This window comes from Oncorhynchus mykiss, chromosome 6 (genome assembly GCF_013265735.2).
Source record: "Oncorhynchus mykiss isolate Arlee chromosome 6, USDA_OmykA_1.1, whole genome shotgun sequence".
Classification (NCBI taxonomy): Eukaryota; Metazoa; Chordata; class Actinopteri; order Salmoniformes; family Salmonidae; genus Oncorhynchus; species Oncorhynchus mykiss.
In genome coordinates this window covers 90,980,369-90,996,784 of record NC_048570.1, presented here as the reverse complement: position 1 = coordinate 90,996,784, position 16,416 = coordinate 90,980,369, and the positions used below count along the sequence as shown (strand labels likewise).

At 49.8% G+C, this 16,416-nt stretch overlaps 2 protein-coding genes across 4 annotated transcripts in view; one reads left to right on the top strand and one right to left on the bottom strand.

The window, feature by feature from the left end:
- Positions 1–16,061, bottom strand: part of LOC118964968 (tropomodulin-3-like) — a 42,705-nt gene extending 26,644 nt beyond the window's left edge. Inside the window, exon 1 of one of the 3 annotated variants that reach the window (XM_036981503.1) lies at positions 15,906–16,061. The gene's annotated coding sequence lies outside the window, so the exon portion shown is untranslated. The remainder of the gene's footprint in view (positions 1–15,905) is intronic. The other 2 variants (XM_036981504.1, XM_036981505.1) reach the window with 2 other exon arrangements.
- On the top strand, positions 7,611–9,263 carry LOC118965055 (putative uncharacterized protein ENSP00000383309). Its single transcript, XM_036981799.1, has one exon. The coding sequence runs from the start codon at positions 7,611–7,613 to the stop codon at positions 9,261–9,263; it is 1,653 nt and encodes a 550-aa protein (XP_036837694.1).
- Positions 16,062–16,416: the final 355 nt, after the last annotated feature.

The following is a 16,416-nucleotide window of genomic DNA, read 5'->3' as shown; positions in this document are numbered from 1 at the left end:
ACAAATAGCTTTTTACCTTTCTAATGATGTTGATAACCAGTTTATAATAATAATAATAATAATAATAATAAGGCACTTCTGGGATGTGTGTTATGTGGCCAATATCGGTGCGTTGGACTAGTAACCGAAAGGTTGCTGGTTCGAATCCCCGAGCTGACAAGGTAAAAATCTGTTCTGCCACTGAACAAGGCAGTTAACCTGCTGTTCCCCGGTAGGCCGTCACTGAAAATACGAATTTGTTCTTAACTGACTTTCCTAGCTAAGTAAATGTTAAATAAAACTAATCATCAAGCCCTTGACTAGTTGAATCAGGTATGTTTGTCTGGGACAACAACGTGCTTGTGGAGGCACAGGAGGACTGGAGTTGGGAAACATGGGTGTAAACAAAAGTTGAGTGGAGTTCAATCTTCCACGACCTCGGCACAGCGGCCATTTTATTCTTAATGCAGTCTGGGTGGAGCTGTGTGGTTTAGAGGGAACATTGTTCTCTCTCTCTGTTCTGGTCTGTTCTCTCTCTCCCACATCGTTCTCTATCTCTGTTCTGTTCTCTCTCCCACATCGTTCTCTCTCTCTGTTCTGTTCTCTCTCCCACATCGTTCTCTGTCTCTGTTCTGTTCTCTCTCCCACATCGTTCTCCCTCTCTCTGTTCTGTTCTGGTCTGTTCTCTCTCTATTCTCTCTCCCTGTTCTGGTCTGTTCCCTCTCCCACATCATTCTCTCTCTCTGTTCTGGTCTGTTCTGGTCTCTCTCCCTGTTTTGGTCTGTTCTCTCTCTCTGTTTTGGTCTGTTCTCTCAAGAATCAGAGGTTTACTGTCCACTCCTCCAATAAGGAATCAAACACCACACTAACACAGCAACAGCCTGGAATAAAGTACCACAGTGTGTGAGTCATAATACCCAGAAAACCTAGCGGTCAAACAGGGAAATGGTTCCAGACGTTTTTCCACCATTCATTTTTCCCCGTAGGGGATTTTTTTAGAAACACGTAAAATAAGGTCTGTGTTTTGTGTCGGCTTCCCCCGGGGTGATGTTTTGTGTCGGCTTCCCCCGGGGTGATGTTTTGTGTCGGCTTCCCCCGGGGTGATGTTTTGTGTCGGCTTCCCCCGGGGTGATGTTTTGTGTCGGCTTCCCCCGGGGTGATGATTTGTGTCGGCTTCCCCCGGGGTGATGTTTTGTGTCGGCTTCCCCCGGGGTGATGTTTTGTGTCGGCTTCCCCCGGGGTGATGTTTTGTGTCGGCTTCCCCCGGGGTGATGGTTTGTGTCGGCTTCCCCCGGGGTGATGTTTTGTGTCGGCTTCCCCCGGGGTGATGGTTTGTGTCGGCTTCCCCCGGGGTGATGTTTTGTGTCGGCTTCCCCCGGGGTGATGGTTTGTGTCGGCTTCCCCTGGGGTGATGGTTTGATTACCATGTAAATCTCTCTCAGACAAAGTGACATATATATTGGCCTCCCAAAAATGAAATGCTAATTAGCTGCTAATGTGGCTATCATAAAGAACTACAAATACCATGATGATCTGGACCAGACTGACGAATCGAGGCAAAGGTAGGAATCCCGGGATTTAACTATCTAAATGTATTCATGAATAAACTGGCTACATTTCTTTCAAATGGACAATTCTGTGAACCGTCTTGTGAAAGTTTTAAATTGACACAATACCTGTTAGTAAAGATGTCAGCTAGAGATGACCTGCAGGAGCATGCTGGGATTTGTAGTTTTGCACGATGTCTACTTTAATACTAATTAGCAATTCAGAATTGGAGAGTAAACAGAGTCGAACATATTGATAAAAGACACTTTTTAAATGAATTGCAGAAAAACAATTGGAAACATTTCCCTGTCTGACCGTTAGGTTTTATGGGTATTATGACACCTCCACTGTGGTGCTCTATAGCCGGGGGTTAACAGGGGAATAACAGGCTCACTCTGCCCTAACGGAAAGTAAATGAGAGCAGATGAAATGTCAGCATTCATGATGATCGTAATGTTGATCACATCCATCGCTGGCTATTGATGATGCAAATCGGGTTCTGAAGACGGGGTGAAGGCGGGTCACGTCCGAGTCCAGTCCACAGCCTGATAACACCAGACCAGGTAGGACTCCCTCCTGAATAAGTATTAGGCGATGTAGTCTATTCTAATAGGTTATGGGCCGTGTTTAAATCTAGCGTAGGCCTAGCTAAGCCCTGAACCAGGAGTTAAATATCCATGATGGTAAAAGCCAACTAACTGCAGACAGTTTATCTGTGGGATAAAAACACGTGTTTCAGTCCCCTGTTGGAACGGCCGCCAGCTTTCAAGGTCTAGAAAAACCCTTTCTGACAGAAAACGTTCTGACATTGTAGAGCCAAATCCACAACACAGACACACCCATCAGTATCTAAACCACCTGATTGTTAACCTCTGAGTTCCATTAGCTGAGACTGGAAGACAGAGTGGCCAGCGAGGTCTGACTGGAGACCACGGACTTGTAGACTAATCTACACACACGTCATTCTCTTACCACAATGTCAACTCAGCTCTTACGTCATCTATCTACTTTCTGTGTGTGGTCAACACCACCTTCACAGGTTATAAAACCCATACTAATGGCTGTTCTTCTGTCTCCTCCAGGACCCTCCAGGTGATTAGGTGGAGTAGACAGTCCAGACAGGAGTAATGGAGCATGGAAGGGAGGTAATGGTGGTAATGGTCTGGGAGGATCCATTAGTAGAGTCTGATTGATTCCATTCTCCGAGCTCTACTAATCATCCTAGACAACAGTAGATAACACCACCACAACATACTACAACCAGCCTCTCTAGTTATACAGTACACAGAGCCAATAACACCACCACAACATACTACAACCAGCCTCTCTAGTTATAGATGTACAGTACACAGAGCCAATAACACCACCACAACATACTACAACCAGCCTCTCTAGTTATAGATGTACAGTACACAGAGCCAATAACACCACCACAACATACTACAACCAGCCTCTCTAGTTATACAGTACACAGAGCCAATAACACCACCACAACATACTACAACCAGCCTCTCTAGTTATACAGTACACAGAGCCAATAACACCACCACAACATACTACAACCAGCCTCTCTAGTTATACAGTACACAGAGCCAATAACACCACCACAACATACTACAACCAGCCTCTCTAGTTATACAGTACACAGAGCCAATAACACCACCACAACATACTACAACCAGCCTCTCTAGTTATAGATGTACAGTACACAGAGCCAATAACACCACCACAACATACTACAACCAGCCTCTCTAGTTATAGATGTACAGTACACAGAGCCAATAACACCACCACAACATACTACAACCAGCCTCTCTAGTTATAGATGTACAGTACACAGAGCCAATAACACCACCACAACATACTACAACCAGCCTCTCTAGTTATACAGTACACAGAGCCAATAACACCACCACAACATACTACAACCAGCCTCTCTAGTTATAGATGTACAGTACACAGAGCCAATAACACCACCACAACATACTACAACCAGCCTCTCTAGTTATAGATGTACAGTACACAGAGCCAATAACACCACCACAACATACTACAACCAGCCTCTCTAGTTATAGATGTACAGTACACAGAGCCAATAACACCACCACAACATACTACAACCAGCCTCTCTAGTTATACAGTACACAGAGCCAATAACACCACCACAACCAGCCTCTCTAGTTATAGATGTACAGTACACACACTGTTACATTCTCCAGTTTCTGTGTTTTGGGTTTGTTTGTGTACACACCACTACTCCCCCCCCATCCACACACACACACACACACACACACACACACACACCACTACTACTCAGACTCCCCACATACAAAACTAAAACACGACTCACACCTTTGAGGGAAAAGTCACATGAGCTGGCTGTATGCAAAGTCATGCTCAACTCAGTCACCTGTGTTTACTGCAGAAACTGTCCAGATATACAGGGACTTCACAAGGTCAGGAGAAACTGTCCAGATGTACAGGGACTTCACAAGGTCAGGAGAAACTGTCCAGATGTACAGGGACTTCACAAGGTCAGGAGAAACTGTCCAGATGTACAGGGACTTCCACAGGGTCAGGAGAAACTGTCCAGATGTACAGGGACTTCCACAAGGTCAGTAGAAACTGTAGCAGAGTCGGGGTATACGCAGCAGAGTCAGGGTATACGCAGCAGAGTCGGGGTATACGCAGCAGAGTCGGGGTATACGCAGCAGAGTCGGGGTATACGCAGCAGAGTCGGGGTATACGCAGCAGAGTCGGGGTATACGCAGCAGAGTCGGGGTATATGTAGCAGAGTCAGGGTATACGCAGCAGAGTCAGGGTATACGCAGCAGAGTCGGGGTATATGTAGCAGAGTCGGGGTATATGTAGCAGAGTCAGGGTATACGCAGCAGAGTCGGGGTATATGCAGCAGAGTCGGGGTATACGCAGCAGAGTCGGGGTATATGTAGCAGAGTCAGGGTATACGCAGCAGAGTCGGGGTATACGCAGCAGAGTCGGGGTATACGCAGCAGAGTCAGGGTATATGCAGCAGAGTCAGGGTATACGCAGCAGAGTCAGGGTATACGCAGCAGAGTCAGGGTATACGCAGCAGAGTCAGGGTATATGTAGCAGAGTCAGGGTATACGCAGCAGAGTCGGGGTATATGCAGCAGAGTCGGGGTATACGCAGCAGAGTCGGGGTATATGCAGCAGAGTCAGGGTATATGCAGCAGAGTCAGGGTATATGCAGCAGAGTCAGGGTATATGCAGCAGAGTCAGGGTATATGCAGCAGAGTCAGGGTATATGCAGCAGAGTCAGGGTATACGCAGCAGAGTCAGGGTATACGCAGCAGAGTCAGGGTATACGCAGCAGAGTCGGGGTATACGCAGCAGAGTCGGGTATATGTAGCAGAGTCGGGGTATACGCAGCAGAGTCGGGGTATACGCAGCAGAGTCAGGGTATATGCAGCAGAGTCAGGGTATATGCAGCAGAGTCAGGGTATACGCAGCAGAGTCAGGGTATATGCAGCAGAGTCAGGGTATATGCAGCAGAGTCAGGGTATATGCAGCAGAGTCAGGGTATATGCAGCAGAGTCAGGGTATACGCAGCAGAGTCAGGGTATACGCAGCAGAGTCGGGGTATACGCAGCAGAGTCGGGTATATGTAGCAGAGTCGGGGTATATGCAGCAGAGTCAGGGTATATGTAGCAGAGTCAGGGTATACGCAGCAGAGTCGGGGTATACGTAGCAGAGTCAGGGTATACGCAGCAGAGTCGGGGTATACGCAGCAGAGTCGGGGTATACGCAGCAGAGTCGGGGTATATGTAGCAGAGTCGGGGTATACGCAGCAGAGTCGGGGTATATGTAGCAGAGTCGGGGTATACGCAGCAGAGTCGGGGTATACGCAGCAGAGTCAGGGTATATGTAGCAGAGTCAGGGTATACGCAGCAGAGTCGGGGTATACGCAGCAGAGTCAGGGTATACGCAGCAGAGTCGGGGTATATGTAGCAGAGTCAGGGTATACGCAGCAGAGTCGGGTATATGTAGCAGAGTCAGGGTATATGTAGCAGAGTCAGGGTATATGTAGCAGAGTCAGGGTATATGTAGCAGAGTCGGGGTATACGCAGCAGAGTCGGGTATATGTAGCAGAGTCAGGGTATACGCAGCAGAGTCAGGGTATATGTAGCAGAGTCAGGGTATACGCAGCAGGGTCAGGGTATACGCAGCAGGGTCAGGGTATACGCAGCAGGGTCAGGGTATACGCAGCAGAGTCAGGGTATACGCAGCAGAGTCAGGGTATATGTAGCAGGGTCAGGGTATATGTAGCAGGGTCAGGGTATACGCAGCAGAGTCAGGGTATATGCAGCAGAGTCAGGGTATATGCAGCAGAGTCAGGGTATATGCAGCAGAGTCAGGGTATATGCAGCAGAGTCAGGGTATATGCAGCAGTTTGGGCCGCCTGGCTCGTTGTGAACTGTGTGAAGACCATTTCTTCCTAACAAAGACCGTAATTAATTTGCCAGAATTTTACATAATTATGACATAACATTGAAGGTTGTGCAATGTAACAGCAATATTTAGACTTATGGATGCCACCCGTTAGATAAAATATGGAACGGTTCCTGATTTCACTGAAAGAATAAACGTCTTGTTTTCGAAATGATAGTTTCCAGATTTGACCATATTAATGACCGAAGGCTCGTATTTCTGTGTGTTATTATATTATAATTAAGTCTATGATTTGATAGAGCAGTCTGACTGAGGGGTGGTAGGCAGCAGCAGGCTCGTAAGCATTCATTCAAACAGCACTTTCCTCCGTTTGCCAGCAGCTTTTCGCAAGCACATCGATGTTTATGACTTCAAGCCTATCAACTCCCGAGATTAGGCTGGCAATACTATAGTGCCTATAAGAACATCCAATAGTCAAAGGTTAATGAAATCGAAATGGTATAGAGAGAAATAGTCCTATAATAACTACAACCTAAAACTTCTTACCTGGGAATATTGAAGACTCATGTTAAAAGGAACCACCAGCTTTCATATGTTCTCATGTTCTGAGAAAGGAACTTAAACGTTAGCTTTCTTACATGGCACATATTGCACTTTTACTTTCTCCTCCAACACTTTGTTTTTGCATTATTTAAACCAAATTGAACTTTTTTCATTATTTATTTGAGACTAAATTGATTTTATTTATGTATTATATTAAGTTAAAATAAGTGTTAGTTCAGTATTGTTGTAATTGTCATTAGTACAAATATATATATATATATATATAAATTGTCCGATTAATCGGTATCGGCTTTTTTTGGTCCTCCAATAATCAGTATCGGCATTGGAAAATCATAATCATTCGACCTCTACACAGTAGTCCTTCAGCGAGAGAGAGAGACAGAGAGACAGAGAGAGAGAGAGAGAGAGAGAGAGAGAGAGAGAGAGAGAGAGAGAGAACAGAGAGAGAGAGAGACATAGAGAGAGACAGAGAGAGAGACAGAGAGAGAGACAGAGAGAGAGACAGAGAGAGAGACAGAGAGAGAGACAGAGAGAGAGACAGAGAGAGAGACAGAGACAGACAGAGAGCGACAGAGAGCAACAGAGAGAGAGAGAGAGAGAGAGACAGAGACAGAGAGACAGAGAGAGAGAGAGAGAGAGAGAGAGAGAGAGAGATGTTGAGTAATGTTAAAGTTGAGAGTTGAGCAGGAAATGGAGAATGGTTATTTCATTACAACACAAACCCAGGGACAGAGAGAGAGTTCTGTACTTCGAACATCCTCCACCTATAGGACGTTGTCAATGAAACATCACAATGCAGTGCAGAGGGTTCCATTCGGCTGCTGGGGGGGTCAAGGAGACCATCAGCTCCACTAAAACTACTGATAACAGCGTGTCATTTTCAAGGGGCCGTTGTAATATCATCATGTCCTGAAGGGCACAGTCACAACTACACATTTATCTCTATCATCAGAGTTATACAGCAAGGGACTGTTTTATGATCAGTAAACAGTCAGTTGATCATGTATTTTCAGATACGTGAAGGTTATCTGGCCACCATTAATTGGATATTTGAGTGATATAAAATAAAAGTATGAGAGGTTTAGGTTCATGTCCCACCCTCCGCGGGCTCTACGTGTCCCAAACCTCCCTGGACTCTACCATGTCCCACCCTCCGCGGGCTCTACAATGTCCCACCCTCCGTGGGCTCTACAATGTCCCACCCTCCGCGGGCTCTACGTGTCCCACCCTCCGCGGGCTCTACAATGTCCCACCCTCCGTGGGCTCTACAATGTCCCACCCTCCGCGGGCTCTACGTGTCCCACCCTCCGCGGGCTCTACCATGTCCCACCTTCCGCGGGCTCTACGTGTCCCACCCTCCGCGGGCTCTACGTGTCCCACCCTCCGCGGGCTCTACCATGTCCCACCTTCCGCGGGCTCTACAATGTCCCACCCTCCGCGGGCTCTACGTGTCCCACCCTCCGCGGGCTCTACCATGTCCCACCTTCCGCGGGCTCTACAATGTCCCACCCTCCGCGGGCTCTACGTGTCCCACCCTCCGCGGGCTCTACCATGTCCCACCTTCCGCGGGCTCTACAATGTCCCACCCTCCGCGGGCTCTACAATGTCCCACCTTCCGCGGGCTCTACAATGTCCCACCCTCCGCGGGCTCTACAATGTCCCACCTTCCGCGGGCTCTACGTGTCCCACCCTCCGCGGGCTCTACAATGTCCCACCCTCCGCGGGCTCTACCATGTCCCACCCTCCGCGGGCTCTACAATGTCCCACCCTCCGCGGGCTCTACCATGTCCCACAATCCGCGGGCTCTACCATGTCCCACCCTCCGCGGGCTCTACAATGTCCCACCCTCCGCGGGCTCTACAATGTCCCACAATCCGCGGGCTCTACCATGTCCCACCCTCCGCGGGCTCTACCATGTCCCACCCGCCGCGGGCTCTACCATGTCCCACCCTCCGCGGGCTCTACAATGTCCCACCCTCCGCGGGCTCTACCATGTCCCACCCTCCGCGGGCTCTACCATGTCCCACCCTCCGCGGTCTCTACCATGTCCCACCCTCCGCGGGCTCTACAATGTCCCACCCTCCGCGGGCTCTACCATGTCCCACAATCCGCGGGCTCTACCATGTCCCACCCTCCGCGGGCTCTACAATGTCCCACCCTCCGCGGGCTCTACAATGTCCCACAATCCGCGGGCTCTACCATGTCCCACCCTCCGCGGGCTCTACAATGTCCCACCCTCCGCGGGCTCTACAATGTCCCACAATCCGCGGGCTCTACCATGTCCCACCCTCCGCGGGCTCTACAATGTCCCACCCTCCGCGGGCTCTACAATGTCCCACCCTCCGCGGGCTCTACAATGTCCCACCCTCCGCGGGCTCTACCATGTCCCACCCTCCGCGGGCTCTACCATGTCCCACCCTCCGCGGGCTCTACCATGTCCCACCCTCCGCGGGCTCTACCATGTCCCACCCTCCGCGGGCTCTACAATGTCCCACCCTCCGCGGGCTCTACCATGTTCCACCCTCCGCGGGCTCTACCATGTCCCACCCTCCGCGGTCTCTACCATGTCCCACCCTCCGCGGACTCTACAATGTCCCACAATCTGCGGGCTCTACCATGTCCCACCTTCCGCGGGCTCTACCATGTCCCACCCTCCGCGGGCTCTACCATGTCCCACCCTCCGCGGGCTCTACCATGTCCCACCCTCTGTGGGCCCTGCTTGTCAAGCAGAAGGACGCATAATGATTACTTTGCCAGCTACCGGTAGAAACTACGTGTTAGGTAGAACTAATGTACTTTTTTCTCAGGGCGACATAGCTCGGCCTACCTAGCAACATTAGCTAACAGTATCCCCTTTTCAACGTTGTTTTTCCAGAGTGTTTCATCGCTGCTGATGTAACGGATGTGAAACGGCTAGCTAGTTAGCGGTGTTGTGCGCTAAATAACATTTCCAATCGGTGACGTCACTTGCTCGGAGACCTTGAAGTAGTGGTTCCCCTTGCTCTGCAAAGGGCTAGCTAAATGACACGTTGCTTAGCTAGCTAAATGACACGTTGCTTAGCAAGCTAAATGACATGTTGCTTAGCTAGCTAAATGACACGTTGCTTAGCAAGCTAAATTACACGTTGCTTAGCTAGCTAAATGAATAGGATACCTTCACGTATCTGAAAATACTTGATCAACTGATGTTTACTGATCATAAAACAGTACCTTGCTGTATAACTCTGATGATAGAGATAAATATGTAGTTGTGACTGTGCTCTTCAGGACGTGACGATATTACAACCAAATAGATGGAACATTTATTTAACAATTCCTTGGAAACGGCACGTTGTTGTCAATGGTTTTAGCAGAGCTGGTTCTTGACCCCAGCAGACTAATTGAACGGTCTGCAACGAATTGTGTTTTTGATAACGACCTTTACTATCCTAGGAGTGATAAACGAATCTCTCATATCTCTCCTTATCATCTCTCCCATATCTCTCCTTTACTATCCTAGGAGTGATAAACTAACCTCTCATATCTCTCCTTATCATCTCTCCCATATCCCCTCATCATCTCTCCTTTACTATCCTAGGGGTGATAAACTAACCTCTCATATCTCTCCTTATCATCTCTCCCATATCCCCTCATCATCTCTCCTTTACTATCCTAGGGGTGATAAACTAACCTCTCATATCTCTCCTTATCATCTCTCCCATATCCCCTCATCATCTCTCCTTTACTATCCTAGGGGTGATAAACTAACCTCTCATATCTCTCCTTATCATCTCTATCATATCTCTCCTTTACTATCCTAGGGGTGATAAACTAACCTCTCATATCTCTCCTTTACTATCCTAGGGGTGATAAACTAACCTTTCATATCTCTCCTTATCATCTCTATCATATCTCTCCTTTACTATCCTAGGGGTGATAAACTAACCCCTCATATCTCTCCTTATCATCTCTATCATATCCCCTCATATCTCTCCTCATCATCTCCCATATCCCCTCATATCTCCCCTCCTCATCTCTCCCATATCCCCTCATATATTCCATATCATTTCTCCCATATCCCCTCATATCTCTCCTCCTCATCTCTCCCATATCTCTCCCATATCCCCTCATATATTCCTTATCATCTCTCCCATATCCCCTCATATCTCTCCTTATCCCCTCATATCTCTCCTCATCATCTCCCATATCCCCTCATATCTCCCTTCCTCATCTCGCTCATATCCTCTCATATATTCCTTATCATCTCTCCCATATCCACTAATTTCTCTCCTTATCATCTCTCCCATATCCCCTCATATCTCTCCTCCTCATCTCTCCTCCTCATCTCTCCCATATCCCCTCATATCTCTCCTTATCATCTCTCCCTATCCCCTCATCTCTCCTTATCATCTCTCCCATATCCCCTCATATCTCTCCTCCTCATCTCTCCCATATCCCCTCATATCTCTCCTCCTCATATCTCCCATCTCTCTCCTTATCATCTCATATCTCTCCTTATCTCTCCCATATCCCCTCATATCTCCTTATCTCTCCTTATCATCTCTCCCATATCCCCTCATATCTCTCCTCCAATCCCTCCTCCATCCTGCTCTCTTCTCTTCTTTCCCTCCCTCTTCCGTCCTGCTCTCTTCTCTTCTTTCCCTCCCTCCTCCGTCCTGCTCTCTTCTCTGTTCTCTTCTTTCCCTGCCTCCTCCTCCGACCTGCTCTCTTCTCTCTTCTCTTCTTTCCCTCCCTCCTCCGTCCTGCTCTCTTCTCTGTTCTCTTCTTTCCCTGCCTCCTCCGTCCTGCTCTCTTCTCTGTTCTCTTCTTTCCCTCCCTCCTCCGTCCTGCTCTCTTCTCTGTTCTCTTCTTTCCCTGCCTCCTCCGTCCTGCTCTCTTCTCTGTTCTCTTCTTTCCCTCCCTCCTCCGTTCTGCTCTCTTCTCTGTTCTCTTCTTTCCCTGCCTCCTCCGTCCTGCTCTCTTCTCTGTTCTCTTCTTTCCCTCCCTCCTCCTTCCTGCTCTCTTCTCTGTTCTCCTCTCTGCTCTGCTGGTGTGGGACACTCCCTTCTAGAGTGGCTGGGGAAAGGCAGAGCCTGATGAAAAACAGATGGAGCAGAGGTGAGAGGCAAGGAGGAAGAGAGAGAGGGTGAGGTAAAGAGGGAGGAATGGAAGGATGAGATGCTGACAGGGAAGTCACTGCGGTGGTAAAACAACAAACATGAAATGAAACGTGGATTGAGGGAGGTGGGGTTGGAGGAGGTACAAAGTGGTACTTTAAAAAAGCCGCAGCTTGCCCTGTCTGCCTCTCTCTCTCTCCTACATCTCCCTCTACCCCTCCTCGTCTGTCTGCCTCTCTCTCTCTCTCTCCTACGTCTCCCTCTACCCCTCCTCGTCTGTCTGCCTCTCTCTCGCTCTCTCCTACGTCTCCCTCTACCCCTCCTCGTCTGTCTGCCTCTCTCTCTCTCTCTCTCTCTTACGTCTCCCTCTACCCCTCCTCGTCTGTCTGCCTCTCTCTCTGTCTCTCTTACAACTCCCTCTACCCCTCCTCGTCTGTCTGTCTCTCTCTCTCTCTTACGTCTCCCTCTACCCCTCCTCGTCTGTCTGCCTCTCTCTCTCACGTCTCCCTCTACCCCTCCTCGTCTGTCTGCCTCTCTCTCTCACGTCTCCCTCTACCCCTCCTCGTCTGTCTGCCTCTCTCTCTCTCTTACGTCTCCCTCTACCCCTCCTCGTCTGTCTGCCTCTCTCTCTCTCTCTCACACACACACGTCTCCCTCTACCCCTCCTCGTCTGTCTGCCTCTCTCTCTCACGTCTCCCTCTACCCCTCCTCGTCTGTCTGCCTCTCTCTCTCTCACGTCTCCCTCTACCCCTCCTCGTCTGTCTGCCTCTCTCTCTCTCACACGTCTCCCTCTACCCCTCCTCGTCTGTCTGCCTCTCTCTCTCTCTCCTACGTCTCCCTCTACCCCTCCTCGTCTGTCTGCCTCTCTCTCTCTCTCTTACGTCTCCCTCTACCCCTCCTCGTCTGTCTGCCTCTCTCTCTCTCTCTTACGTCTCCCTCTACCCCTCCTCGTCTGTCTGCCTCTCTCTCTCTCTCTCTCCTACGTCTCCCTCTACCCCTCCTCGTCTGTCTGCCTCTCTCTCTCTCTCCTACGTCTCCCTCTACCCCTCCTCGTCTGTCTGCCTCTCTCTCTCTCTCCTACGTCTCCCTCTACCCCTCCTTGTCTGTCTGCCTCTCTCTCTCTCTCCTACGTCTCCCTCTACCCCTCCTCGTCTGTCTGCCTCTCTCTCTCTTACGTCTCCCTCTACCCCTCCTCGTCTGTCTGCCTCTCTCTCTCTCTCTTACGTCTCCCTCTACCCCTCCTCGTCTGTCTGCCTCTCTCTCTCTCTCCTACGTCTCCCTCTACCCCTCCTCGTCTGTCTGCCTCTCTCTCTCTCTCCTACATCTCCCTCTACCCCTCCTCGTCCCCTCTCTCTCTCTCTCTCTCCCCTTTGCACCTTTGAGGGTTGAAGTCAAGACGCGTGACAGAAGTGTCCCCCAGGACTGGGCAGCATGACAGAAGTGTCCCCCAGGACTGGGCAGCATGACAGAAGTGTCCCCCAGGACTGGGCAGCATGACAGAAGTGTCCCCCAGGACTGGGCAGTGTGACAGAAGTGTCCCCCAGGACTGGGTAGCGTGACAGAAGTTAGTGTCCTCTCAAACCTCTGCTCAGCGGCGAACAGAAACAACATGGCAGAGAATTCCCCCCACAAACACTATCTGGTGTAATAACCGTTTAAATAATTACACCTTCCCAACTCTAATGGTAGAAGTATGAGCATCATGCTACAGGCTGATTTCTCCCTCTGTTGGAGCGGACAGAAGTAGAACCGGCTGAGCAGTATCAGACCTGATTATCCTGCTAACAGGCTGATATTCACACACATACAACATGCTGAGTTGGCATCTCTGAGCCTGTTAACCTTCTCTGGATCAGCTGTGGCTAACGCATTTGTTGTTGTCGTGTAGGAGACAGACAAACAGGCAGACAGGCAGGCAGGCAGGCAGACAGGCAGGCAGACAGGCAGGCAGACAGGCAGGCAGACAGGCAGGCAGACAGGCAGGCAGGCAGACAAACAGGCAGGCAGGCAGGCAGACAGACAGGCAGACAAACAGGCAGACAAACAGGCAGGCAGGCAGGCAGACAGGCAGGCAGACAGGCAGACAGACAGACACACTGCCCTCACTTTTCCTCGCTTGGATGAAAGTCTGCTAAAAGGCATCTCTCTCGCTCTCTCAAGTGAACGGCACTATGACCTCTTTGTCTTTATACTGCAGACAGAACTACTGTCCCCCAGGACTGGGCGGAGTGACAGAACCGTCCCCCAGGACTGGGCGGAGTGACAGAACCTTCCCCCAGGACTGGGCGGAGTGACAGAACCGTCCGCCAGGACTGGCCAGCGTGACAGAACCGTCCGCCAGGACTGGGCGGAGTGACAGAACCGTCCCTCAGGACTGGGCGGAGTGACAGAACCGTCCCTCAGGACTGGGCGGAGTGACAGAACCGTCCCTCAGGACTGGGCGGAGTGACAGAACCGTCCCCCAGGACTGGGCGGAGTGACAGAACCGTCCCCCAGGACTGGGCGGAGTGACAGAACCGTCCCCCAGGACTGGGCGGAGTGACAGAACCGTCCCCCAGGACTGGGCGGAGTGACAGAACCGTCCCCCAGGACTGGGCGGAGTGACAGAACCGCCCCCCAGGACTGGGCGGAGTGACAGAACCGCCCCCCAGGACTGGGCGGAGTGACAGAACCGTCCCCCAGGACTGGGCGGAGTGACAGAACCGTCCCCCAGGACTGGGCGGAGTGACAGAACCGTCCCCCAGGACTGGGCGGAGTGACAGAACCGTCCCCCAGGACTGGGCGGAGTGACAGAACCGTCCCCCAGGACTGGGCAGCGTGACAGAACCGTCCCCCAGGACTGGGTGGAGTGACAGAAGTTAGTGTTTTTCTCTTTAATGGTAAAGCTTAGGGTCTGGAGGGGACATGCTGATTGTAGATCTGTGCCTGTGATCAACTTCACACCTGGGCTAACTCACACGTTTCCTTATAAAGGCTTTCCTCGACGGCTTGGGCCACACCCTGCATTCAGAACAAAGCCGTGTTGTGACCACATAAGGGATGCAGTCTTTCAGGTGGCAGATAAGGATTTGAAGCCACTAAATAAGCACCTTTTGTGGAGGGCTGCTGAACCAGGGGTGTATCACAGGAGGCATTGTTTCTGCTGCTACTAACAATGGAAGTGCCCGCGCACACACACATCGCATTTGCTATTTTTCTCTCTCTCTCTCTCACACACACACACACACACACACACACACACACACACACACCTTGTTTACATGGTAAACAGTCTGAAACGCATGACAACCATGCCGATTTAAGTTGAGCAAGACCCACGTTTAACTGAGTCACCTCTGTAAAACCTTATAGTTAAGATGGGCAGCTAGCTTGGTTTGTTGTTCTGACAACGACAGTCTATACCTGTTGTCCTCAGCGCATGTGACAAATAAACTGTGATTTGACAGACAGGCGCGGCCCTGTTGCGACAGGGAGGTGGCGTACTGTGGTCCACAGGTCCTGTAGCGATGCTGTAGGACCTTGATCAGCAACAACAAATACTAACTTGGCAATGCCCTAAAACATACAAGCTGTAACGTTAGTAGGTAAATTAATTCACACTAGCTAGCTAGTATAATAACAAGATTTATTTAGTTCACCAGTTTTCTATATCATTCTGATTCAGTAGCTACGGACTATTTCGACCAAATAAATGATGATTTATTTGATTTGAATAAATGATGATTTACTAACTGTCTGTCTGATAATATAACTAGGTAACTAACTTAGCTGATTAGCTAACTAGAGATGAGGAACAGAGCTAAGAGGGCAATGGTGACAAAGTTATTACCAAAGACATTGGAGATAAGAGGAGAGAGCAAGAAAACGTAAACTAGGGCGTATTCATTACGCCCATTCTGTTGCAAATCGTTTCCTAAACGGAAGCAAATCGAACGAATAGAAACTCCCGTCTTGTTCTGTTAAACGGTAAACAGTTTCCGTAACGAATACGCCCCTGAACTGCCTACACAGTCCAACATCATCCCATAACTAGCTGGCTAACTACAGCTATCAGTCACAGATTTATCCGCATCGGATCATTAGGTAGTTACCAAATCTGTCAACAACACACAAACACCAAGCTTGTATCACTCACTGGCAGACCGAGAAGCACGAAACGTCAGCTAACGTAGCATAGCCAGATAGCTAACTGGCTAGCGAAATAGTGAAATGGCCACACGATTGCTGTATCTAACGTTAGATAGCGGGCAAAACGATTCACAAATGTGTAACCTCGATGGATGCTCACCTGAATCTACAGCGACTGGGCAAATTCAATCCACACGTCTTCAGTTCACTCCAGAAGGCGCAAGCTATCAAATGACAGTAGCTAGTTACTTACTGTACTGCTCCAATGAATACGAAGGCTTCACTGCTACTCACTTTCTTTCTCACCCCAAGGGCGGTAACACAGGAAGAGAGACACTGCACACAGTACCCAATGTACGGCTGGGTCTCTAGCTCTGAAAGCCGACTCAGCCAATAGACGGAGAGGAGATCTACCACTGACCAATGAGCTTTCTCCATTTCTACGAGTCAGCCCACCTCTGATAAGCAAAGGACCAATCAGCAGCGGTTTCAATGTAGGACGCACGCAAAGGTATGTAGGACAAGCGGTAAGCACTGAGGTAATAATAAGAAGAGTAAGGTATGAAGTTGCCCTAGAAAACACTGATCTAAGGTCTGTTGTGTCTCTCCTACGTGGTTATGGTAAGGATTTGGGGAGAGTAAGCTGATCCTTGAAGTCACGTAGATCGATT